A 27,275-nucleotide genomic window follows, 5' to 3' on the forward strand; every position below is an offset into this window, starting at 1 on the left:
GGGAAGTGTTAGACTTTGAGCGGGGAGGGAAGGGTTAGGGTGCTGTATAGCTGCAGGAGTGGAGGGTTAGGCTGTGGGAGAAAAAGGTTAGGCTGTGAGCTCCCTGGGTTAGAGTTAGGCTGAAGGGAGGGGCAGTTAGGGTTAGGCACTAGGATTAGGGACTACGGGTAGGGATAGTGATGAAATAACGCAACGTTGGGGGACTGAAAGGTCTGACCTGCAACACATGACAATCACATAACTGCCAAGACCCAGAAGCCGCGCTGGAGCTGCTGCAGCTGCCAGGATCAGGTAAGTCACTGCTGGGCCACCAGGCACAATATGTTGCCATGTCATCACTGTGGAGATATCATATCACATCCAGTTCAATTGACAACAGTGTACAGTACCACTGTACTGTATTGTCTCCATCGCAGCTACCTGAATTGCCCCATTTCTCTGACGTCCTAGTGGATGCTGGGAACTCCGTAAGGACCATGGGGAATAGCGGCTCCGCAGGAGACTGGGCACAACTAAAAGAAAGCTTTTAGACTACCTGGTGTGCACTGGCTCCTCCCACTATGACCCTCCTCCAAGCCTCAGTTAGATTTCTGTGCCCGGCCGAGCTGGATGCACACTAGGGGCTCTTCTGAGCTCCTAGAAAGAAAGTTTATTTTAGGTTTTTTATTTTACAGTGAGACCTGCTGGCAACAGGCTCACTGCATCGAGGGACTAAGGGGAGAAGAAGCGAACCTACCTGCTTGCAGCTAGCTTGGGCTTCTTAGGCTACTGGACACCATTAGCTCCAGAGGGATCGACCGCATGGAACTGGCCTTGGTGTTCGTTCCCGGAGCCGCGCCGCCGTCCCCCTTACAGAGCCAGAAGCAAGAAGAGGTCCGGAAAATCGGCGGCAGAAGACATCAGTCTTCACCAAGGTAGCGCACAGCACTGCAGCTGTGCGCCATTGCTCCTCATACACACTTCACACTCCGGTCACTGAGGGTGCAGGGCGCTGGAGGGGGCGCCCTGAGCAGCAATAAAAACACCTTGGCTGGCAAATATATCACAATATATAGCCCCAGAGGCTATATATGTGATAAATACCCCTGCCAGAATCCATAAAAAAGCGGGAGAAAAGTCAGCGAAAAAGGGGCGGAGCTATCTCCCTCAGCACACTGGCGCCATTTTCTCTTCACAGTGCAGCTGGAAGACAGCTCCCCAGGCTCTCCCCTGTAGTTTGCAGGCTCAAAGGGTTAAAAAGAGAGGGGGGCACTAAATTTAGGCGCAATATTGTATATACAAGCAGCTATTGGGAAAAATTCACTCAATATAGTGTTAATCCCTAAATTATATAGCGCTCTGGTGTGTGCTGGCATACTCTCTCTCTCTGTCTCCCCAAAGGGCTGTGTGGGGTCCTGTCATCAGTCAGAGCATTCCCTGTGTGTGTGCGGTGTGTCGGTACGGCTGTGTCGACACGTTTGATGAGGAGGCTTATGTGATGGCAGAGCAGATGCCGATAAATGTGATGTCGCCCCCTGTGGGGCCGACACCAGAGTGGATGGATAGGTGGAAGGTATAAACCGACAGTGTCAACTCCTTACATAAAAGGCTGGATGACGTAACAGCTATGGGACAGCCGGCTTCTCAGCCCGCGCCTGCCCAGGCGTCTCAAAGGCCATCAGGGGCTCAAAAACGCCCGCTCCCTCAGAGATGGCAGACACAGATGTCGACACGGAGTCTGACTCCAGTGTCGACGAGGTTGAGACATATACACAATCCACTAGGAACATCCGTTACATGATCCCGGCAATAAAAAAATGTGTTACACATTTCTGACATTAACCCAAGTACCACTAAAAAAGGGTTTTATGTTTGGGGAGAAAAAGCAGGTAGTGTTTTGTTCCCCCATCAAATGAGTGAATGAAGTGTGAAAAAGCGTGGGTTCCCCCGATAAGAAACTGGTAATTTCTAAAAAGTTACTGATGGCGTAACCTTTCCCGCCAGAGGATAAGTTACGCTGGGTGATATCCCCTAGGGTGGATAAGGCGCTCACACGTTTGTCAAAAAAGGTGGCACTGCCGTCTTAGGATACGGCCACTTTGAAGGTACCTGCTGATAAAAAGCAGGAGGCTATCCTGAAGTCTGTATTTACACACTCAGGTACTAGACTGAGACCTGCAGATAGTGCTGCTGCAGCGTGGTCTGTAACCCTGTCAAACAGGGATACTATTTTGCGAACATAAGACGTCGTCTTATATAGGAGGGACAGAGGGATATTTTGCCGGCTGGCATCCAGAATTAATGCAATGTCCATTCTGTCAGGAGGGTATTAGAGACCCGACACTGGACAGGTGATGCTGACTTTAAAAGGCACATAGAGCCTTATAAAGGTGAGGAATTGTTTGGGGATGGTCTCTGGGACCTCGTATCCACAGCAACAGCTGGGAAGAAATTTTTTTACCTCAGGTTTCCTCACAGCCTAAGAAAGCACTGTATTATCAGGTACAGTCTCCTTTCGGCTTCAGAAAAGCAAGCGGGCCAAAGGCACTTCCTTTCTGCACAGAGACGAGGGAAGAGGGAAAAAGCTGCACCAGTCAGCCAGTTCCCAGAATCAAAATTCTTCCCCCGCTTCCTCTGAGTCCACCGCATGACGCGGGGGCTCCACAGGCGTAGCCAGGTACGGTGGTGGGCCGCCTCAAAAATGTCAGCGATCAGTGGGCTCGCTCACAGGTGGATCCCTGGATCCTTTAAGTAGTATCTCAGGGGTACAAGCTGGAATTCGAGGCGTCTCCCCCCCGCCGTTTCCTCAAATCTGCCTTGCCGACAACTCCCTCAGGCAGGGAGGCTGTGCTAGAGGCAATTCACAAGCTGTATTCCCAGCAGGTGATAGTCAAGGTGCCCCTACTTCAACAAGGACGGGGTTACTATTCCACACTGTTTGTGGTACCGAAACCGGACGGTTCTGTGAGACCCATTTTAAATTTGAAATCCTTGAACACATACATAAAAAAATTCAAGTTCAAGATGGAATCGCTCAGGGCGGTTATTGCAAGCCTGGAGGAGGGGGATTACATGGTATCCCTGGACATCAAGGATGCTTACCTACATGTCCCCATTTACCATCCTCACCAGGAGTACCTCAGATTTGTGGTACAGGATTGCCATTACCAATTCCAAACACTGCCGTTTGGACTGTCCACGGCACCGAGGGTCTTTACCAAGGTAATGGCAGAAATGATGATACTCCTTCGAAAAAAGGGAGTTTTAATTTTCCCGTACTTGGACGATCTCCTTATAAAGGCGAGGTCCAAGGAGCAGTTGTTGGTCGGAGTAGCACTATCTCGGGAAGTGCTACAACAGCACGGATGGATTCTATACATTCCAAAGTCACAGCTGGTTCCTACCACACGCCTACTGTTCCTGGGGATGGTTCTGGACACAGAACAGAAAAAAGTGTTTCTCCCGCAGGAGAAAGCCAAGGAGCTGTCATCTCTAGTCAGAGACCTCCTGAAACCAAAACAGGTATCGGTGCATCACTGCACACGAGTCCTGAGAAAAATGGTAGCTTCTTACGAAGCAAAATTCCATTCGGCAGGTTCCATGCAAGAACCTTTCAGTGGGACCTCTTGGACAAGTGGTCGGGATCGCATCTTCAGATGTATCGGCTGATAACCCTGTCTCCAAGGACCAGGGTATCTCTACTGTGGTGGCTGCAGAGTGCTCATCTTCAAGAGGGCCGCAGATTCGGCATACAGGACTGGGTCCTGGTAACCACGGATGCCTGCCTTCGAGGCTGGGGGGCAGTCACACAGGGAAGAAATTTCTAAGGACTTTGGTCAAGTCAGGAGTCGTCCCTACACATAAATATTCTGGAACTGAGGGCCATTTACAATGCCCTAAGTCTGGCAAGGCCTCTGCTTCAAAACCAGCCGGTACTGATCCAATCAGACAACATCACGGCAGTCGCCCTTGTAAACCGACAGGGCGGCACAAGAAGCAGGATGGCGAGGGCAGAAGCCACAAGGATTCTCCGATGGGCGGAGAATCACGTCTTAGCACTGTCAGCAGTGTTCATTCCGGGCACGACCTACACCCGGGAGAGTGGGGACTTCATCCAGAAGTCTTCCAACTGTTGGTAAACCGTTGTGAAAGGCCACAGGTGGACATGATGGCGTCCCGCCTAAACAAAAAACTAGATATTGCGCCAAGTCAAGGGACCCTCAGGCAATAGCTGTGGACGCTCTAGTGACACCGTGGGTGTACCAGTCGGTTTATGTATTCCCTCCTCTGCCTCTCATACCAAAGGTACTGAGAATAATAAGAAAACGAGGAGTAAGAACGATACTTGTGGTTCCGGATGGGCCAAGAAGAGCTTGGTACCCAGAACTTCAAGAAATGATCTCAGAGGACCCATGGCCTCTACCGCTCAGACAGGATCTGCTACAGCAGGGGCCCTGTCTGTTCCAAGACTTAAGGGCCCTACTCACTGGCCGACCCGCCGCCGAGCTGCCCGACGGCGGATACGGCCGACGAGCGACCCGGCGGCGGGGGGGCAGTGACGGGGGGAGTGAAGTTTCTTCACTCCCCCCGTCACGCGGCTGCATTGAAGTGCAGGCAAATATGGACGAGATCGTCCATATTGGCCTGCATGCACAGCCGACAGGAGACCAGCGATGAACGAGCGCGGGGCCGCGCATCGTTCATCGCAGGAGTCTCCACACTGAAAGATATGAACGAGTTCTCGTTCATTTATGAACGAGATCGTTCATATCTTTCAAAAAATCGGCCAGTGTGTAGGGCCCTTTACCGCGGCTGCGTTTGACGGCATGGCGGTTGAATTCCGGATCCTAAAGGAAAAAGGCATTCCGGAGGAAGTCATTCCTACGCTGATAAAAGCCAGGAAAGAAGTAACCACAAACCATTATCACCGTATTTGGCGAAAGTGTGAGGCCAGGAAGGCCCTAACAGAGGAATTTCAGCTGGGTCGTTTTCTGCACTTTCTACAGTCAGGAGTGACTATGGGCCTAAACTTGGGTTCCATTAAGGTCCAGATTTCGGCTCTGTCGATTTTCTTCCAGAAAGAACTGGCTTCACTGCCTGGAGTTCAGACATTTGTAAAGGGAGTGCTACATATTCAGCCCCCTTTTGTGCCTCCTGTGGCACCTTGGGATCTCAACGTGGTGTTGAGTTTCCTAAAATCACATTGGTTTGAGCCACTTAAAACTGTGGATTTGAAATATCTCACGTGGAAAGTGGTCATGTTATTGGCCTTGGCTTCGGCCAGGCGTGTGTCAGAATTGGCGGCTTTGTCATGTAAAAGCCCTTATCTGATTTTCCATATATATAGGGCAGAATTGAGGACTCGTCCCCAGTTTCTCCCTAAGGTGGTATCAGCTTTTCACTTAAACCAACCTATTGTAGTGCCTGCGGCTACTAGGGACTTGGAAGATTCCAAGTTACTGGACGTAGTCAGGGCCTTAAAAATTTATATTTCCAGGACGGCTGGAGTCAGGAAAACTGACTCGCTTTTTATCCTGTAGGCACCCAACAAAATAGGTGCTCCTGCTTCTAAGCAGACTATTGCTCGCTGAATTTGTAGCACAATTCAGCTGGAGCATTCTGCGGCTGGATTGCCGCATCCTAAATCCGTAAAAGCCCATTCCACGAGGAAAGTGGGCTCATCTTGGGCGGCTGCCCGAGGGGTCTCGGCTTTATAACTTTGCCGAGCTGCAACTTGGTCAGGGGCAAACACGTTTGCAAAATTCTACAAATTTGATACCCTGGCTGAGGAGGACCTTGAGTTCTCTCATTCGGTGCTGCAGAGTCATCCGCACTCTCCCGCCCGTTTGGGAGCTTTGGTATAATCCCCATGGTCCTTACGGAGTTCCCAGCATCCACTAGGACGTCAGAGAAAATAAGATTTTACTCACCGGTAAATCTATTTCTCGTAGTCCGTAGTGGATGCTGGGCGCCCATCCCAAGTGCGGATTGTCTGCAATACTTGTATGTAGTTATTGCCTAACTAAGGGTTATTGTTGAGCCATCTGTTGAGAGGCTCAGTTATATTTCATACTGTTAACTGGGTATAGTATCACAAGTTATACGGTGTGATTGGTGTGGCTGGTATGAGTCTTACCCGGGATTCAAAATCCTTCCTTATTGTGTCAGCTCTTCCGGGCACAGTATCCTAACTGAGGCTTGGAGGAGGGTCATAGTGGGAGGAGCCAGTGCACACCAGGTAGTCTAAAAGATTTCTTTTAGTTGTGCCCAGTTTCCTGCGGAGCCGCTATTCCCCATGGTCCTTACGGAGTTCCCAGCATCCACTACGGACTACGAGAAATAGATTTACCGGTGAGTAAAATCTTATTTTATATTTTGTGTAATGTCAGTGTAATATTAAGGCCTCCCAATATATGTGCGCTGCATGCAAAAATAGCCAGTATATTCCCTGCATGCAAAAACATAAACGCATCTGCATCACTCATACTGCAACATGGTTTGTTCTAGGAGATGCATGCTCCTTGTTTGTCCCTCTATTTAGTACAGCATACAGTATTACTGTACAGTATATATTATGGTGGAGGAGGTATAAGAGGAGTGGGGCCTATGTGCAGGCTCAGTGCGGGCCCCCTCCTCTTTGCCATAATACATAGGGGTATATTTACTAATTAGTAAATGTGTGTTTAACCCTGGAAGCCCAGAATCAATTACGATCGATTTTAATTGATCTGAAATCGATCAAAATTGATTAAAATCGACCTTTAGTAAATATACCGCTTAGAGTTTCCAGGAAGAAGGCGTTTGCACTGAGGGGGTAATTCAAAGTTGATTGCAGCAGCAAATTTGTTAGCAGTTGGGCAAAACCATGGGGGTCATTCTGAGTTGTTCGCTCGTTGATGATTTTCACAACGGAGCGATTAATGGGAAAATGTGCATGGTACGCAGTGTGCATGCGCTAAGTATTTTAGCACAAAACTTAGTAGATTTACTCACGTCCGAACGAAGAATTTTCATCGTTGAAGTGATTGGAGTATGATTGACAGGAAGTGGGTGTTTCTAGGTGGAAACTGACCGTTTTCTGGGAGTGTGCGGAAAGACGCAGGCATGCCAGGATAAAACGCGGGAGTGTCTGGAGAAACGGGAGAGTGGCTGGCCGAACGCAGGGAGTGTTTGTGACGTCAAACCAGGAACGAAACGGGCTGAGCTGATCGCAGTGCAGGAGTAAGTCTCGAGCTACTCAGAAACTGCTAAGAATTTTCTATTCGCAATTCTGCTAATCTTTCGTTTGCAATTCTGCTAAGCGAAGATTCACTCCCAGAGGGCGGCGGCTTAGCGTGTGCAATGCTGCTAAAATCTGCTAGCGAGTGAACAACTCGGAATGAGGGCCCATGTGTACTGCAGGGTTGGCAGATGTAACATGTGCAGAGAGAGTTAGATTTGGGTGGGTTATATTGTTTCTGTGCAGGGTAAATACCAGCTGCTTTATTTTTACACTGCATTTAGATTTCGGTTTGAACACACCCCACCCAAATCTAACGCTCTCTGCACATCTTACATCTGCCCCCCCCCCCCCCTGCAGTACACATGGTTTTACCCAACTGCTAACAAATTTGCTGCTGCGATCAATTCTGAATTAGGCCCAATGTACCCGTGACCTCTCTACCGCGTATGCGCAAATCTCTGAAAAATTAGCCGTCACGCCATTTTCCCGCTGATTTTTGTTACTGCATTAAACACGGGTGGAGGGTGTACAGTGCGGGAGTGTGGGCCTCCCTAGAGCAGGTGACCTTTGTGCACACACCCTCTGCACCCACCGCACTGGTGCTGCCTCTGTAAGGTAACAGTCAGCCTAAAAAAAGTCTAAAGATTTATTTGAGACGGGATCACCAACTCGTGGCACATTTGTAAGTACCCTGCGGGGACCATGGGTGCCGGTGTGCCACAGCAGCTAGTTTGGAAACCACTACTTGCCTACACTCCTGGAAAGTCCGGGAGACCCCAGGTGGCCACTTCCTAGTGAAAAGGGTGGTTTTAACATGACACGGCATTGCGTGATGGGGGTCTGGGACACATGACTCACACTGCGTCAGTAGAGGTCAAATTATGTACCACATGTTAAACTCCAAAAAAGAAAAAAAATTGAGTTTGTTCCACGTGTGCAAAATACAGATGCGTCCGCTCCTCATACATCTAGCATCAATACACCACACAGCGTTAGATGCCTGGCGTGAGTGAGCCGCCAGATCCCATGCAACTCTGCTTAATATTTTTTTTTCTGGAAATGCGTCTTGGAAACATTCGTAGACTGCGCTGAGTAATGTGATATATGACACCTGTATACTGTTTGGACACTGAGAGGGGCTCATCTGCATCTAGATAGATATCAGCTGTCAGTAAGGTGCCGCGTGCTCATGCCAGCTCTGCTTTATTGTATGTGGGCATTGAGTCCTGTGCCATCACACAGAGCTACACAGTCTGTATAAAATGAAAACAAACATAGAGCCGTACTCTATATACATATCCTGACAGTATACAGGACTCTAGTCAGGCTGGATCGCTAATCTTGCTAAAAAGCAGTCGCTGCGATCAAATAGTCGCCGCCCAGAAATAGAGAAAAAAACGCCCATTGCAGAAATTGCGAACGCATCGCAATGAGCAATGTGATCTCATAACCATACGCAAATACCGGAACATCGAAGAGTTTTTCCATCTGCACCAGGAAATGTCATCCACAATTCTGGAATTGGTCATCGCTGACGTCAGAGATCCACCCGAAAAACGTCTCGCCACGCCTGTATTTTTACAAATACGCCCACAAAATGCCATGTTTCCTCCTCTAAACTCTGCCTGCCTGCCAATCAAAATGTGATTGCATTGAAGCACAATGCGTTTGCAGACATAATCGCTGATCGCAGGATGCGCAGTTGTTCGATAATCGGCTGGATTGCATTTCTCAAATTTTGCGATCCAACCAGAATAGGGTTCTCGGTCACCAATTCTCCAATAAGACACCTGAGATGCAGGGAGCTCGACCAGACGTTGCTTTCCACCTACTCTGCCCCATATTCCCTTGGCATGCCAGGCTGGACCTTAAAGTGTTGCACCCTTTCCATCATTCCATCATCTCTCCATCATGTGCATCTCCAGGCGGGATCCACAGACCTACAAAGCTACAAGCAGATTCCAGCTGTACCTGCGCGTCGGACAGCAACAAAGGGCATCGCCGGTCAGCAGCGGGAAGGTGCAAAAAATCCGTTCGCACGGGGGTTCGCAAGGTGTTTGACAGGAGGAAGCCGCTTGTGGGTGGTAATTGACCGTTTACTGGGAGTGTCCGGAAAAACGCAGGCGTTCCCCAGTGTTTTCAGGGCGGGTGTGTGACATCTGGCACCGATCAGCCCGTTCTCATCACACTCTAGGAGTAAGTTCTGGGCTGCGCAGAGACTGCACAAAGTGGATTGTAGCAGCTCGGCGTACACTTAGCCTCGCACACTTGCACGGCGAATTTACATTCCCCCTGGAGGCGGCGACTATCCGAACGCAAGACAGCAAAAGTATCAGCCCAGTGATACAAACAAATAGTGTGGCTTCTCTTTACTGTGCTTCTTACATGAGCTTATGTCTTCCTTCCCCTCTCCTGGCGCACGTAATAATCCTCACAGTGCGCTGGAGCGCAGCCCGGGGTGTTTATCAGGGGCCCATGAATGAAGTCAGCCGGCACAAACACTTCCAAAGTTATTGATTAGTGAATTCTCCCGGCTTACACGCTGATCCTTTCACTTTGTTGAGGTTTTGAATTTAAAAACTCCTGATAAATAATTCTCGTATTATTTAGTGTACTCTGGCAGCTCTGCGGCAGACGGAGCTGTGACCGGCATGTTAGTAGCCAAGGTCTGGAAATAATTCTATGCATTTGAAAAGCAGCTCAGTGGAACGTGGCGGGGTATAGCAGGGCTGTGCTGCCTTCTAATTACCTGCTCCTCTCCCTCTACATGAATACAATGCAGCCTCCTCCCTAACGTCAGCGGCACTATGCGAAATGTTTAAATATTCTGTATGATGTCCAGTAATGCGAAAACAAATCGCTGTCCTCTCTGTTCGCAGCTTTGTGTGCACAATGAGCAGGCAGTTATACGTTTTATTTTGCAGCACGGGGGCAGAATAGGGGTCAGGGGCAACCCCAGGTACTACAGTGATCGTCCCCCACCACCGCCCAGTATTATAATTTTCATTGTTTGGCTATAAGCTGTCATTTGGATGTTTAATATAATATAATAATAGAACAATAGTATCGGGTGTCTGAGCCAAGCATACACACAGTAAGGAACGGATAATGAGGGTAATTCAGATCTGATCACTAGCAGGTGATTTTTGCACTGCTGCGATCAGATAGTCACCGCCTACAGGGTAGTGTATTTTCGCTGTGCAAGTGTGTGATCGCATGTGTAGCAGAGACGTACAAACTGATCTTGTGCGGTGTCTGCGCAGCCCAGAACTTACTCAGCTACTGCGATCACATCAGCCTGTCCGGGACCGGATTTGACGTCAGACACCCTCCCTGCAAACGCATAGACACGCCTGCGTTTTCCCAACCACTCCCAGAAACCGGTCAGTTGACACCCACAAACGTCTTCTTCCTGTCAATCTCCTTACGTTTGCCTGTGCGAATGGATTCTTCGCACAAAACCATCGCTGAGAGGCGATCCGCTTTGTACCCGGGTGACGCGCCTGTGCATTGCGGTGCATACGCATGTGCAGTTTAGACCTGATCGCCCTCTGTATGAAAACGCAGCCTAACGATCAGGGGGTTTATTTACTAATATTCGTGTTTTTGCCGTTTTGAAGGGTGTTTGATCTCGAATGGTATCGGGTACATTTTACTGCAACTTTTTGAATCCTGATACGGTCATTCACTAAGCTGCCGAGTTTTGCACATTAGTTTTTTCCGATGTCGATGTGATTCGTAATATCAGGCAGTGTTTTACGGGAGTGATGAGTAAAACAATGCCTGACAAAACACAAGGAATCCCGGCCGGATCTGTGAGATCCGTGCAGGGCTTCATTGTGTACCTTAAAAAGTTCATTAAAGTCTTAAAAAAGTTAGAAAAAATTGCGTGGGGTCCCCCCTCCTAAGCATAACCAGCCTCGGGCTCTATGAGCCGGTTCTGGTTGAAAAAATATGGGGGGAAAAATGACAGGGGTTCCCCCATATTTAATCAACCAGCACCGGGCTCTGCGCCTGGTCCTGGTTCCAAAAATACGGGGGACAAGAAGCGTAGGGGTCCCCCGTATTTTTGAAACCAGCACCGGGCTCCACTAGCTGGGGAGATAATGCCACAGCCGGGGGACACTTTGATATCGGTCCCTGCGGCCGTGCCATTAAAACCCCAACTAGTCACCCCTGGCTGGGGTACCCTGGAGGAGTGGGGACCCCTTCAATCAAGGGGTCCCCCCCCCTCCAGCCACCCAAGGGCCAGGGGTGAAGCCCGAGGCTGTCTCCCCCCCCCCCCCCCCAATCCAAGGGCGGTGGATGGGGGGCTGATAGCCTTGTTTACAAAATGTGAATATTGTTTTTAGTAGCAGTACTACAAGTCCCAGCAAGCCTCCCCCGCAAGCTGGTACTTGGAGAACCACAAGTACCAGCATGCAGTGGAAAACCGGGCCCGCTGGTACCTGTAGTACTACTACTAAAAAAATACCCCAATAAAAACAGGACACACACACCGTGAAAGTACAACTTTATTACATACATGCACACCAACATGCACACATACTTACCTATGTTCCCACGAGGCTCGGTCCTCTTCTCCATGTAGAATCCTAGGGGTACCTGTGTAAAAAATTATACTCACATAATCCAGGGTACCTTCTGTTCTTTGTATAATCCACGTACTTGGCAAAATAATAAAACGGAAACCCGACCACGCACTGAAAGGGGCCCCATGTTTACACATGGGACCCCTTTCCCCTACTGCCAGGACCCCCCCCCCTGACTCGTGTCAAAGAGGGTCCCTTCAGCCAATCAGGGAGCGCCACGTCGTGGCACTCTCCTGATTGGCTGTGTGCTCCTGTAGTGTCTGTCAGGCAGCACACGGCACAGATACAATGTAGCGCCTATGCGCTCCATTGTAGCCAATGGTGGGAACTTTGCGGTCAGCGGTTGACCGAAAGTAACCTCACCGCTGACCGCAAAGTTCCCACCATTGGCTACAATGGAGCGCATAGGTGCTACATTGTATCTGTGCCGTGTGCTGCCTGACAGACACTACAGGAGCACACAGCCAATCAGGAGAGTGCCACGACGTGGCGCTCCCTGATTGGCTGAAGGGACCCTCTTTGACACGAGTCAGGGGGGGTCCTGGCAGTCGGGGTAAGGGGTCCCATGTGTAAACATGGGGCCCCTTTCAGTGCGTGGTCGGGTTTCCGTTTTATTATTTTGCCAAGTACGTGGATTATACAAAGAACAGAAGGTACCCTGGATTATGTGAGTATAATTTTTTACACAGGTACCCCTAGGATTCTACATGGAGAAGAGGACCGAGCCTCGTGGGAACATAGGTAAGTATGTGTGCATGTTGGTGTGCATGTATGTAATAAAGTTGTACTTTCACGGTGTGTGTGTCCTGTTTTTATTGGGGTATTTTTTTAGTAGTAGTACTACAGGTACCAGCGGGCCCGGTTTTCCACCACATGCTGGTACTTGTGGTTCTCCAAGTACCAGCTTGCGGGGGAGGCTTGCTGGGACTGGTAGTACTGCTACTAAAAACAATATTCACATTTTGTAAACAAGGCTATCAGCCCCCCATCCACCGCCCTTGGATGGGGGGGGGACAGCCTCGGGCTTCACCCCTGGCCCTTGGGTGGCTGGAGGGGGGGGGGGCCTTGATTGAAGGGGTCCCCACTCCTCCAGGGTACCCCGGCCAGGGGTGACTAGTTGGGATTTTAATGGCACGGCCGCAGGGACCGATATCAAAGTGTCCCCCGGCTGTGGCATTATCTCCCCAGCTAGTGGAGCCCGGTGCTGGTTTCAAAAATACGGGGGACCCCTACGCTTTTTGTCCCCCGTATTTTTGGAACCAGGACCAGGCGCAGAGCCCGGTGCTGGTTGATTAAATATGGGGGAACCCCTGTCATTTCCCCCCCCATATTTTATCAACCAGGACCGGCTCAAAGAGCCCGAGGCTGGTTATGCTTGGGGGGGGGGGACCCCACGCAATTTTTTATTCAGATTTTACATTAAACAGACCCTTTCCCATAGATAACCATGCACAGATCTCACTGATCCGTGCATGGTTATCCAAACTCGACTGGAAAAAGCAGGTCTATTTTTTTGCTGCTTTTTTTAACGAATCGAAAAAAAACAGACCCGCACTTGAGCACTCAGAAACTAACACCCAAATACGAATGAATAGTGAATTCCCGTATTCTATGAAATAACATAGTTTGACCAACGTTTGACCGATGGTCTATTCATTCGTATTTCGGAACGTTGTCATTCAAACCATTACGAATAGACCAGACACTGCCGAGATTGGTGCTTAGTGAATTCCCGGATTGGGATTTAGAAAAAAAAACACAAATCGGCCAAACTCGGATTTTTTGTAAATACTGGCCCAGGTCTGAATTACCCCCATGATTTTACACTCCTGCAGCTGTCATGTAGCGGGGTAATACCAACTATCACAGATAGTAAATATTTATTTTATTTATTAACAGTTTCTTATATAGCGCAGCATATTGCGTTGCGCTTTACAATTGGAACAACAGTAATAGAACAAAACTGGGCAAAAACAGACAGACATTGGGGGTAATTCAGATCTGATCGCTGAGCTGCGAATTTCCACGTAATGCAGTCTCTGCGCAGCCCAGAACTTACTCCTACAGTGCGATGAGAACAGGCTGATTGGGGCCGGAGCTGACGTCACACACACTCCCTGAAAACGCTTGGGCGCGGCTGCATTTTTCCGGACACTCCCAGTAAACGATCAGTTGCCGCCCACAAACGGCCGCGTCCTGCCAGTCACCTTGCGAACGCCCGTTAGATTGGATTTTTTGCACCCTCCCGTCGCTGACCGGCGATGCCAGTTGTTGTTGTCCGATGTGCATTGTGGTGCATACGCATGCGCAGTTTGGACCTGATTGCCCGCTGTGTGAAAATGCACAGCAGCGATTCGATCTGAATTACCCCCATAATTTAAGACTCCCATAATAAAGGCTTGTCTTTTTTATGAAACTTAATTAAAAACTGTCATTTTTTGCCCCCCTCGTTTTAACATTACAATGAAGATTATGACGTCTGCTAAGAAAGACAGCTGAAAACTATAAATGCCCTTCTATATTAACTGCAATCGAAGACGCAAACACAGAAATTGATAGACCTTTTATATTTTTAATTGTACTAAAACTAACGAGTATAATGCGCCCTACACACTGGGCGATAGTACTGAAAGATATGGAAGATACCGTCCATATCTTTCAGTATGGAGGCAGCAACAATGAACGATGCGCGGCCCCGCGTTCGTTCATCGCTGGTGCCCCGTCGCTTGTGCATGCAGGCCAATATGGACGATCTCATCCATATTTGCCTGCACTGCTATGGAGCCGGGTGATGGGGGGAGTGAAGAAACTTTACTCCTCCCGTCACCTCCCCCTCGCCGCCGGGTCGCCCGTCGCTGTATCCACCGTCGGGCAGCTCGGCGGTGAATCGCAAGTGTGTAGGGCCCATAACAGTGAAAAATAAACACTTTTTTCAGACACTGATGGAATAATATATTATGATGAAAAAAGTATGAACATGGGGGGTCATTCCGAGTTGATCGCTAGCTGCATTTGTTCGCAGCGCAGCGATCAGGCTAAAAATCGGCAGTTCTGCGCATGCGTAAGCGGTGCAATGTGCACAAACATCGTACCGGCACAACGAACGATGTAGTTTTGCACAGGGTCTAGCGAAGCATTTCAGTCGCACTGCTGGCCGAAGAGTGATTGACTTGAAGTGGGCTTTTCTGGGTGTCAACTGACCGTTTTCAGGGAGTGGTCTGAAAAACGCAGGCGTGCCAGAAGAAACGCAGGCGTGGCTGGGTGAACGCTGGGCGGGTGTGATCCGGAACTGAACAGTCTGAAGTGATCGCAAGCGCTGAGCTACTCTGAAACTGCACAAAAAACTTTGTACCGATACATTAGTTCGCACTTCTGCTAAGCTAAAATACACTCCCAGTGGGAGGCGGCATAGCGTTTGCACGGCCGCTACAAACTGCTAGCGAGCGAACAACTCAGAATGACCACATGACCACCATGGTCAGATGTCAGTATATTAGTTACCTGGGGCCCATTTGTCAAGCATGTTGTTCATAATTAAATTATAGTTCTGCCTGATTTTTTTTAATTATATTGTAGTTATGTGCTAATTTCACAAAAATCTCCTGCACAAGACTAATTAGCGCTGTAGACCGCAGTCCACATTATTATCAATGGGGACAACAAACTGACCCCTATGTACCAAACTTTGGCCCCACTTATTTATGCCATCCTCTTTATGCCTCTGTCTATGGAGGCATATATTCAGGAGAGGGATCTTAAGATCCCTCTCCTGCAGCCTCTGGTCCAGCTCCAGGAAATTACACTTCTAAAATGTGAAAAACCCTTCCAATACGCCAGGGATGTAACTAGCAGGGAGAGCGGTTATTGCTACCACTGTCCCTGCGAGTTACACTTAGTACATTGCGGGGATATTCCCACCAATGGAAGTATTTGTCACGATACAGACGGGCAGTGCCGCAATTATTAATACATAGGATCCCATGTCTAGTAATATCCAGCTATGGATCAGTTTGATCACTGTTAATATTATCTGTAACTTGTCATCACTTTCTCTGTATACAGTATGGTGGTCATTCCGAGTTGTTCGCCAGCTGCTTTCGTTCGCTGTGCAGCGATGAGGCTAAAAAACGGCACTTCTGCGCATGCGTATGCGGTGCAATGCGCACACGCGATGTACTATTACAACGAACTATGTATTTTCACACAGGGTCTAGCGAAGCTTTTCAGCCGCAGAGTGATTGACATGAAGTGGGCGTTTCTGGGTGTCAACTGACCATTTTCAGGGAGTGTTCGGAAAAACGCAGGCGTGCCAGGAAAAACGCAGGCGTGGCTGGGAGAATGCAGGGCGTGTTTGTGACGTCAAAACAGGAACTTAACAGTCTGAAGTCGTCACAAGCGCCGAGTAGGTCTGAAGCTACTCTGCAACTACACAAAATAATTTTGTAGCCGCTCTGCGATCCCTTCGTTCGCACTTCTGCTAAGCTAAAATACACTGCCAGTGGGAGGTGGCATAGCGTTTGCACGGCTGCTAAAAACAGCTAGCGAGCGATCAACTCGGAATGACCACCTATATTCTGTATGTGTGATACGTGGAGCAGCGACCTCTGCCCGGAAGAGAGATTGATATGCAAACACTAGCTGCAATACAGAGATAACATTTATAAATGGAGAAATATTCTTTTAATATTGTGGCGATCTCTTGCAACAGATGTCAACATTGTATCAATTGCATGGTACTTTTACATCTTATACTATTAATAGAGCAGTGTATAGTACTCACAGCTACTGTATCACTCAGGCATGTCACAGACACATGAAGGATGCACAATAGGAGACTACGTGATATGCTAAACCCCAATATCTTACTAAATATCAATTAGTGTCATTTATACAGACTCATCAAAGTGTGTGTATAATAATTATTTAATAGAAACAATCTATTGTATGTCTGTATTTTACAGATAAAATGTAAATTATGTAACATGGTTCTATTTTACTCACTACTACTATATTTTCTTTCATACACTATTTTCCGTCTGTGGTTTCTTTAAAAATAATCACAACTAAGGGGCCTATTTATCAAGAATTTTTTTCATAAAATGATGTAAAAAAGTTTCTTCATAACTCTATGAATTGTAGCTATGTACTAACAGCCTAATGCAGGATATTTCACAGATATCTGCTGAAGAGGGCTAACTGGATTCAGTATGATATCCTGATGGACGGCATCCGGGAGGTCAGAATCCCAACAGTGGCATCCCGACATCAGAATCCCGACAGCCCCTCCAGAAGTACCCTAACCCTGCACTGCCCCCTTCCCTAACACTAACCCTTCCTTGTGGGTACCTGACACTGACCCTCCCCGGTGGGGTCTAACAATAACCCTCCTCGGTGGTGCCTAACCCAAACCCTCCGCGGTGATGCCTAACCCTCTGCGGTGATGCCAAACCCTAACCCTCCGCGGTGATGCCTAACCCTAACCCTCCACGGTGATGCCTAACCCAAACCCTCCGCGGTGATGCCTAACCCAAACCCTCCGCGGTGATGCCTAACCCTAACCCTCCGCGGTGGTGCCTAACTCTAACCCTCCGCGGTGATGCCTAACCGTCCTTTCCTCACTGCTTAAACCTAACCCTCCCCACTTGGTGCCTAACCCTAACCTCCCCTTCCAAGTGCCTAACCATAACCTTTCCGTCCCTGCAACCTAAACCTAACCCCCTTCTGATGACTAAACCTAACCCCCCCCCTGCCTTGTGGCAGGACGTGAGCGCGTCCCACTGGAAGAACGATCGGGATTCTGGGCTTCAGTGTTTTTACGCCGATATCCCGAACTGCACAGGGATTTTAACGACGGTCTCATACCGTTGTTTGGGATTCCGGCATCTGTATTTCAACCTCCAGGATCCCGTCCGGCAGTATTTTAACTACATCCCGGCTAACTAGTGCTGTAGGCCGCAGTCCTCTTTATTAACAATGGGGAATACAGTCTGAGCTCTATGTATCAAACTCAGAATCTGGCCCCACTGGTTTTTCGGCATAGTCAGATGATGTAAACCTTTTTATGCCTATAGAGTATTCGATTGCAGACCCTCTGCCGCAGCCTCCAGCCAACTCCGGTAACTGTCACTGTGTGCATGTGCGGTGTCAGATCCTCCAATATCACAAATGTGACCGACGCCTCCAATGTGGTGGGATGCGACTCACAGGGAGAGCACTTATCACTTCTGCTGATCCTGTGGTGGGATGTAACTCACAGGGAGAGCACTTATCACTTCTGCTGATCCTGTGGTGGGATGTAACTCACAGGGAGAGCACTTATCACTTCTGCTGATCCTGTGGTGGGATGTAACTCACAGGGAGAGCAATTATCACTTCTGCTGATCCTGTGGATGGAATGTAACTCACAGGGACAGAACTTATCACTTCTGCTGATCCTGTGGTGGGATGCAACTTGCAGGGAGAGCAGTTATCACTTCTGCTGATCCTGTGGTGGGATGTAACTCACAGGGAGTGCAGTTATCACTTCTGCTGATCCTGTGGATGGGATGTAACTCACAGGGACAGCACTTATCACTTCTGCTGATCCTGTGGTGGGATGCAACTTGCAGGGAGAGCACTTATCACTTCTGCTGATCCTGTGGTGGGATGCAACTTGCAGGGAGAGCAGTTATCACTTCTGCTGGTCCTGTGGTGAGATGTAACTCACATGAAGAGCACTTACCACTTCTGCTGGTCCTGTGGTGGGATGCAACTCGCAGGGAGAGCAGTTATCTCTTCTGCTGGTCCTGTGGATGGGATGTAACTCACAGGGAGAGCAGTTATCACTTCTGCTGATCCTGTGGTGGGATGTAACTCACAGGGAGAGCAGTTATCACTTGTGCTGATCCTGTGGATGGGATGTAACTCACAGGGACAGCACTTATCACTTCTGCTGATCCTGTGGTGGGATGCAACTTGCAGGGAGAGCAGATATCACTTCTGCTGGTCCTGTGGTGGGATGTAACTGACATGGAGAGCACTTACCACTTCTGCTGGTCCTGTGGTGGGATGCAACTCGCAGGGAGAGCAGTAATCACTTCTGCTGGACCTGTGGTGAGACATAACTCGCACAGGGAGCAGTTATCACTTCTGCAGGTCCTGTGGTGAGATGTTACTCACAGGGAGAGCAGTTATCTCTTCTGCTGGTCCTGTGGATGGGATGTAACTCGCAGGGAGAGCAGTTATAGCTTCTGCTAATCCTGTGGTGGGATGCAACTCACAGGGAGAGCACTTATCACTTCTGCTGATCCTGTGGTGGGATGTAACTTGCAAGGAGAGCAGTTAGCACTTCTGCTGATCCTGTGGTGGGATGTAACTTGCAGGGAGAGCAGTTATCACTTCTGCTGGTCCTGTGGTGGGATGTAACTCATAGGGAGAGCAGTTATCACTTCTGCTAATCCTGTGGTGGGATGCAACTCACAGGGAGAGCACTTATCACTTCTGCTGATCCTGTGGTGGGATGTAACTTGCAGGGAGAGCAGTTATCACTTCTGCTGATCCTGTGGTGGGATGTAACTTGCAGGGAGAGCAGTTATCACTTCTGCTGATCCTGTGGTGGGATGTAACTTGCAAGGAGAGCAGTTATCACTTCTGCTGATCCTGTGGTGGGATGTAACTTGCAGGGAGAGCAGTTATCACTTCTGCTGATCCTGTGGTGGGATGTAACTTGCAGGGAGAGCAGTTATCACTTCTGCTGATCCTGTGGTGGGATGTAACTTGCAGGGAGAGCAGTTATCACTTCTGCAGGTCCTGTGGTGGGATGTAACTCGCAGGGAGAGCAGTTATCACTTCTGCAGGTCCTGTGGTGGGATGTAACTCGCAGGGAGAGCAGTTATAGCTTCTGCTGGTCCTGTGGTGAGATGTTACTCGCAGGGAGAGCAGTTATCACTTCTGCTGATCCTGTGGTGGGATGTAACTTGCAGGGAGAGCAGTTATCACTTATGCAGGTCCTGTGGATGGGATGTAACTCGCAGGGAGAGCAGTTATCACTTCTGCTGTTCCTGTGGTGGGATGTATCTCAAGGGAGAGCAGTTATAACTTCTGCATGTCCTGTGGATGGGATGTAACTCACAGGGAGAGCAGTTATCACTTATGCTGGTCCTGTGGATGGGATGTAACTCACAGGGAGAGCAGTTATCATTTCTGCTGGTCCTGTGGATGGGATGTAACTCGCAGGGAGAGCAGTTATCATTTCTGCTGGTCCTGTGGATGGGATGTAACTCGCAGGGAGAGCAGTTATCTCTTCTGCTGGTCCTGTGGATGGGATGTAAACTCGCAGGGAGAGCAGTTATCACTTCAGCTGGTCCTGTGGTGGGATATAACTCACAGGGAGAGCAGTTATCACTTCTGCTGGTCCTGTGGTGGGATGTAACTCGCAGGGAGAGCAGTTATCTCTTCTGCTGGTCCTGTGGATGTGATGTAACTCACAGGGAGAGCAGTTATCACTTCTGCTGGTCCTGTGGATGGGATGTAACTCACAGGGAGAACAGTTATCACTTCTGCAGGTCCTATGGTGGGATGTAACTCACAGGGAGGGCAGTTATCACTTCTGCTGGTCCTGTGGATGGGATGTAACTCACAGGGAGAGCAGTTATAGTATGACTTTTGTTGGTCCTGTGGTGAGATGTAACTTGCAGGGAGAACAGTTATCACTTCTGCTGATCCTGTGGTGAGATGTAACTTGCAGGGAGAGCAGTTATCACTTCTGCTGATCCTGTGGTGGGATGTAACTTGCAGGGAGAGCAGTTATCACTTCTGCTGGTCCTGTGGTGGGATGTAACTCGCAGGGAGAGCAGTTATCACTTCTGCTGTTCCTGTGGTGGGATGTAACTTGCAGGCAGAGCAGTTATCACTTCTGCAGGTCCTGTGGATGGGATGTAACTCGCAGGGAGAGCAGTTATCACTTCTGCTGTTCCTGTGGTGGGATGTAACTCAAGGGAGAGCAGTTATAACTTCTGCAGGTCCTTTGGATGGGATGTAACTCACAGGGAAAGCAGTTATCACTTCTGCTGGTCCTGTGGATGGGATGTAACTCGCAGGGAGAGCAGTTATCTCTTCTGCTGGTCCTGTGCATGGGATGTAACTCACAGGGAGAGCAGTTATCTCTTCTGCTGGTCCTGTGGATGGGATGTAACTCGCAGGGAGAGCAGTTATCACTTCTGCTGGTTCTGTGGTGGGATGTAACTTGCAGGAAGAGCAGTTATCACTTCTGCTGGTCCTGTGGTGGGATGTAACTCGCAGGGAGAGCAGTCATCTCTTCTGCTGGTCCTGTGGTGGGATGTAACTCGCAGGGAGAGCAGTTACCTCTTCTGCTGGTCCTGTGGATGGGATGTAACTCACAGGGAGAGCAGTTATCACTTCTGCTGGTCCTGTGGTGGGATGTAACTCGCAGGGAGAGCAGTTATCTCTTCTGCTGGTCCTGTGGATGCGATGTAACTCGCAGGGAGAGCAGTTATCACTTCTGCTGATCCTGTGGATGGGATGTAACTCGCAGGGAGAGCAGTTATCTCTTCTGCTGGTCCTGTGGATGGGATGTAACTCGCAGGGAGAGCAGTTATCTCTTCTGCAGGTCCTGTGGATGGGATGTAACTCGCAGGGAGAGCAGTTATCACTTCTGCTGGTCTTGTGGATGGGATGTAACTCACAGGGAGAGCAGTTATAGTATGACTTTGTTGGTCCTGTGGTGAGATGTAACTTGCAGGGAGAGCAGTTATCACTTCTACTGGTCCTGCGAGTTACACTTAGTACATAGCGACACGGACTGTTAATAATAACAGCGCTGCAGCAATTATCACTACATAGGCCCCAGACTCTTGTGTTTAATAACAAGTTTAATAATAATAATTAAATAAAATAAGATATTTGAACAGCTGCAGTAGCACCTGGTGCACGACCATAGAGACTTATTTTCTTTCTTTTTGAATAATAAAACTAATCATCAGCTATGACATTTAATTTTGTTTTTAATAATGCCTACATATTTACTAAGTAGGGCGGCTTACTGGGGCAGTCTGCGCACGTCTTACCCGTTCACACTCCTTTCAGGCGTATGGCACGGTACTGTGCTATAGTTGAAATATTCTGTTGCTACTGGTATATTTCTTATTGACAGTAAAAAAAATAAGAGTAAAAAACAAGTGTCCAAGTGCCGCCCCCAAGCATGTGGCGTCCCCTAGGCTTGTGCCTCACATGCCTAATGGGAAATTTATCAATGAAAGTAGGCTAGAGTTACAGCGTGAAGCAGCCTGAATGATACTAATGAGATTTCATGCCAATATGACAGGTTCTCATTAAATAGAGTTTTCAGTCCACTGATCCTCCTGGTAAAGTAAAGGCGTCTGCATAACTGTATATTTTCAGGCTAAGCGCAGGTATAAAATAATATTAAGAGCATCACATTTAAGTGAAGCATTAATATTACTATAGGAGTATTTTTCTCATCCTCCATATAATCATATTTTATATCTCTATTATTAGAATTTATTGTTTAGTTTTTACTAGTCAGCTTTTAATTTTATCTTCCAATTTACATAAATATGAATCCACTACAATATTATATTTCTACATTACTAATAATACTCTCTTTTCTCTAGGGGAAACCAGGAGACCTTGGCCCACCGGGCAGGGAAGGGGCTCAGGGACTGCCTGTAAGTATGCTAGCATTACGGGAAACAAGGACAACTGAATTAATTAATAGGATGCAATAATAAATACCACAGTCAGTCATGCATTGAAAGAAAAATATTCCTGGGGGAGGGGTAAGAGGTTTATATACTGGGCTTATAGGCCACAACAGTGCATCTCTACTGTATACAGAAGTCTGTTGAGATATTAAGGGTAACGTATATCGTTCCTAGGAGCAACTAACAATAATATATATATATATATATATATATATATATATATATACTGTAGATCCGTAACAGGCAGGCTATAATGATGCTGCACTATATACACACGTACTGGCACGTGTGAGCTCACAGGGGGGGGGGGGGGGGGGTAGAGGACACCAGCAGCTGGCCAGAGGGGTCTGGGCGCGGCCTGTGCGGGGTGTTGGAGGGGCAAACACAGGACCCCACCCCTCCACCAGCGCGCAGTATATATAAGGCAGTTGAGCCGATTATCTGCTGCCTCCAGGACTGCCTTCAGAAATTGTTGGTCCTGGGACTGCCCACCCCCCTCACCTTCCACTTACCCTGCAGTCTTCACAACTTACTGCTCTTGGTGCCGGATTCCGATCCCAGGACAAGGCTACAGAATACATGGGGACGCCCCTAGGCACGACTGCGGCAGGCAGACACCACAGAAGCAGCACAGGGAGGGAGTCTGGAGCAGGCAGCCATAGAAGGATAGCACCGGCAATATTTAAAATTTGGAGCAAGCCATGAACCAATTGGAGGTCACGGACCGGCAGCCAATCAGGAGTTGCCGCTGCAAATTCAAAATGCTGCCGGCGCTGCCCCTATATGGTAACCTGCAGTGTGCTCCAATCCACCCTGCTTCCATGCAGATCCCCTTGCCATCAGGGTCCGTGACTAGAGTCAATGCAGTCTGCCCTGGCCGCCTCACCTGCAGCCCCAGCGCTGACCCCTCCTCCTCCCGGTCACCACACTGCTCACCCCACACAGGGTCTCACCCCTTCCTGCCTGACTGATTCACCTTCTCCCCCCACCGGTAAGTGGCCACATGTGTCCCTTTTGCCTCAACTCCGAGTGCTGCGAGACCGTCTGGTGTTTCCTGCATCCGTTTCCTGGTTACTGCTGTTACTTGTTGCCGAGTCCCGGGATGGCAAGTAACCATCATAGTATGTAGAGGAGGGGGTGCGGAGTATATGGAATATAGCGGAAGCAGTATACGGAGGAGGGATGTGCCCTGTATGTAGGGGGCACTATATGAAGGGGTATGAGGGTGCAGTGTGTGTGTATATAGGGGCAGTATATAGGTGGGGGGTGCAGTGTACATAGGGTGTGTGTGTGTGTGTGTGTGTGTCCTTGTCCCTCCAGTGGCTGCCGGCAGCACCACATAGGTGAGGAGCAGCGTTAGATAAATGTAACCGTAAGTGGAAATCAGTCAGTTTGAATATGAAAGGCAACTGCCACACCAAGAACCTACCCCTACCCCCACTGTCTCTCTCCAGCACCCTCTCTCCATATTCAGCAAGTGTGAAACAGTCAGACCAGTGATTATATGTAATTATCAGCAGGCTGTAACATCTCCCTGCGGGTGTGGATCATAAGATCGACAGTGTCTAGGTCAACAATGTTTAGGTCGACCACTATAGGTCGACAGTCACTAGGTCAACAGTGTTTGAAGGTCGACAGGGTTTCTAGGTCGACATGTTCTAGGTCGACGGGTCAAAAGGTCGACATGAGTTTTTCATGTTTTTTTGGAGTCGTTTTCTACGTACCGTGACCGGGAAGCCCAATTAGTGCACCGTGTCCCCTCGAATGGCTCGCTTCGCTCGGCACAGGTTACTGTTCCCAATCATAGTCCGCGTGGATCGTTAAGTATGAAAAAGTTCAAAAAAAGAAAAAAATTTTAAAAACTCATGTCGTCCTTTTGACCTGTCGACCTAGAACATGTCAACCTAGAAACGCTGTCGACCTTGAAAACATGTCGACCTAGTGACTGTCGACCTATAGTGGTCGACCTAAACATTGTCAACCTAGGCACTGTCGATCTTCAGACCGGATCCCCTCCCTGCATGGTAACTTTCATTTTCGTTTGGTCTGTGTAGCGGCCTCCTGTGGCAAAGGTTCCCCATCACTGATATAGGAGATATATATATATATATTGTGACAAGAACACTGGGATAGTGTTTGAGGGCAGGTATATTTGTCCCAGGTTCTTGTCTTACATGTTTTAGAAAATGTTAACTTCTAGGAAAAATGCTTTTTGTTTTGTCTGAACCTTTTCAGTTTGCTGTAAAAGCTGGGTAAAGGCTCTGAGAGAGAGATAAGGCGAGTTCTAGACATTGGGCCCAGTTCGGGTCTTTGGCCTCACAGAGGGCTAATCAGGGTTTCAGCTGTGTAAGTGTGTTATAGTGCTGCTAACCTGATTAGTATGGGCAGACTGCCTGGGAAGGCTGAGGGATCTGTGTGTTAGAGACACGCTTTCTGAGGCAAGTGAGCTATACAGTATGTACTGAAGAACTCTGTGTTTTGTTTAGTGACAGTTAGGAATATCTTATGTTTAGTTAGTGCCGGACAGGCAAGGTATTTTTATTTTGGGGTTTGTTTTATTTTCTGTTTCAATAAAACTGGCCGGGGTCAGTTGTACCAGAAACTGGACTTGTGTTGTTCCTCAGCTGCTGCGTGCTACCATATTCCCCAGGAAAAGGCGCCTTGCACCCCTACAGTGTTACAACTTGGTGGAGAATGCGAGCAACCCCGTTCTGCGCATAAGTGAAAGCAGCAGCTTTGTGAGGCCTGCAGAAAACGGTGGTTTATGCAGATACAGCCCAGTGTGAAGTTACTGAGACTCACCCCTGAGGGTTTGATATATGTCTTGGGTGAAAGCAGCTACAAAGCCGCCTGAAAAATCTGTCGACATGGAGGATCTGCTTAAAGCCTTGCTGCAAGCTACAGCGGCTCAGCAGGAGGCCAACCGACAGCAGCAGGTGGCAATGGAGGAAAATAGGAGACAGCAGCAGGTGGCTATTGACGAACTTTACCGGCAACAGCGTCAGGATAGAGAGGCCTTAACAGAAGTGGTGCAGAGCCTTGCAGCCCGGATTGGAGATGTGGCCGTCAGTGCTCCGACCAGCTCTAGTTCTATACGGGCCAGTCACTTCTTGCAGAAAATGACAGAGGCTGACGATGTGGAGGCCTACTTGACCACGTTTGAAAGGACTGCAGAGCGTGAGAACTGGCCAAAAGCACAGTGGGCCAGTCTGCTGGCACCTTTTCTGTCAGGTGAGCCCCAAAAAGCGTACTTTGATTTAAGCCCTGCTGAGGCTCGGGACTATGATAAACTAAAGACTGAGATCCTGACCCGCCTGGGAGTCACGCTGTCAGTACGAGCACAACGGGTGCACCGTTGGGTGTACGCCATGGAGAAGCCTCCGCGCTCTCAGATGCACGACCTTATTCAGCTAACAAAAAAATGGCTACAGCCAGAGACATTAACTGGTCCCCAGATGGTTGAAAGAGTCGTCATGGACCGCTACTTGAGATCTTTGCCCATGGTCCTGCGCAAGTGGGTGAGCCATGGAAACCCGGGTACTGCTGACCAATTAGTAGACATGGTAGAGCGGTATTTGGCAGCAGAGGAACTACAGATGACCACCCAGCAACCAATAGATCCTCGACAGCGCCCTTCAGTAAAGACTGGTAAGACTGTTCCGTGGGAAAACGTTGCTGGGCGGTTAAGAGAACGCAAGGCTGGAGAGACTGTAAACACTGGCCCTGGAGACAGGCCAATGGGGCTAGAACGGTCTATGTTGCCCAAACGGGTTGATAATCGTGTGGTTAAATGTTTTAGATGTGGTATGCCAGGTCATGTTGTTGCCAATTGCCCAGTCATGCAAGAACCCATGCAATGTGATGCTGCCTTTGAATGTCGCAGAATGTCTTTCTTTGCTAGGTTAGCCTGTACTGTGGTACCTTCACCTGAGCTGGAAAAACAAATGTGTGATGTGTTCTTAGAGGGTAACCGGGTAGAGGCCTTGCTAGATTCAGGAAGTTTAGTTACCCTCGTGAAAGCTGGGTTAGTGAACCCCTTAAAGGTCCAGCAAATACCTATTGGGGTAACTTGCATACATGGGGATACCCAACATTATACCACTGCTGAGGTGAATATAGAAACTTGTTGTGGGTCAGCAATGGTTAAAGTGGGACTGGTCCCTACCTTGGTGCATGAGGCCATAATAGGGAGGGATTTTCCACATTTTTGGAAACTGTGGGAATCACGGTTATCAACAGATGTGAGAAGTAAAAAGCCAGTTGATAATACCGGTGATTTTATGGATGTACGTGGGTCTTCGGAACTTTCTGGCCCTTTGCCTTTTGCTAGTTTGGCTGGGGAAGTGACAGATGGGGAGTCCAGTGAGGACCCTCTTGCCGGGAACAGAGACATAGTAGTTAGAACTGAAAGCGTGCCTGACCTGGAGGTAAAGAAGGATCTGTTTGCGTCTGAACAGTTAAAGGATCCTACCTTAATAAAGGCTAGAGAGAATGTTAAGATTGTTAATGGGGAACCTGTGGTACCAGGTGACAGGGTTACGTATCCCCACATGGCCATCTGTAATGAGCTCTTGTACCACATTGTCAAAAGGGGTGAGGATGTGGTAGAACAGCTGGTAGTTCCCCAGCCTTATCGGAGAACGGTACTAGATTTAGCTCATAGTCACGTTACCGCAGGACATTTAGGGGCAGAAAAAACCACTGAAAGAGTTTTACAAAGGTTCTTTTGGCCAGGGGTTTATAAAGAAGTGTCTGAATATT

The 27,275-nt window shown here is 48.6% G+C and overlaps 1 protein-coding gene across 1 annotated transcript in view; it reads left to right on the forward strand.

The window, feature by feature from the left end:
- The window catches only part of COL22A1 (collagen type XXII alpha 1 chain), a 381,368-nt gene that overhangs the window by 303,116 nt on the left and 50,977 nt on the right, over positions 1–27,275 (forward strand). Inside the window, exon 41 of the mRNA XM_063925140.1 lies at positions 22,425–22,478. Within this exon, the coding sequence (XP_063781210.1) occupies positions 22,425–22,478 (54 nt within the window). The remainder of the gene's footprint in view (positions 1–22,424; positions 22,479–27,275) is intronic.

The sequence above is a fragment of the Pseudophryne corroboree genome, chromosome 5 (assembly GCF_028390025.1).
Source record: "Pseudophryne corroboree isolate aPseCor3 chromosome 5, aPseCor3.hap2, whole genome shotgun sequence".
NCBI classification, from domain to species: domain Eukaryota; kingdom Metazoa; phylum Chordata; class Amphibia; order Anura; family Myobatrachidae; genus Pseudophryne; species Pseudophryne corroboree.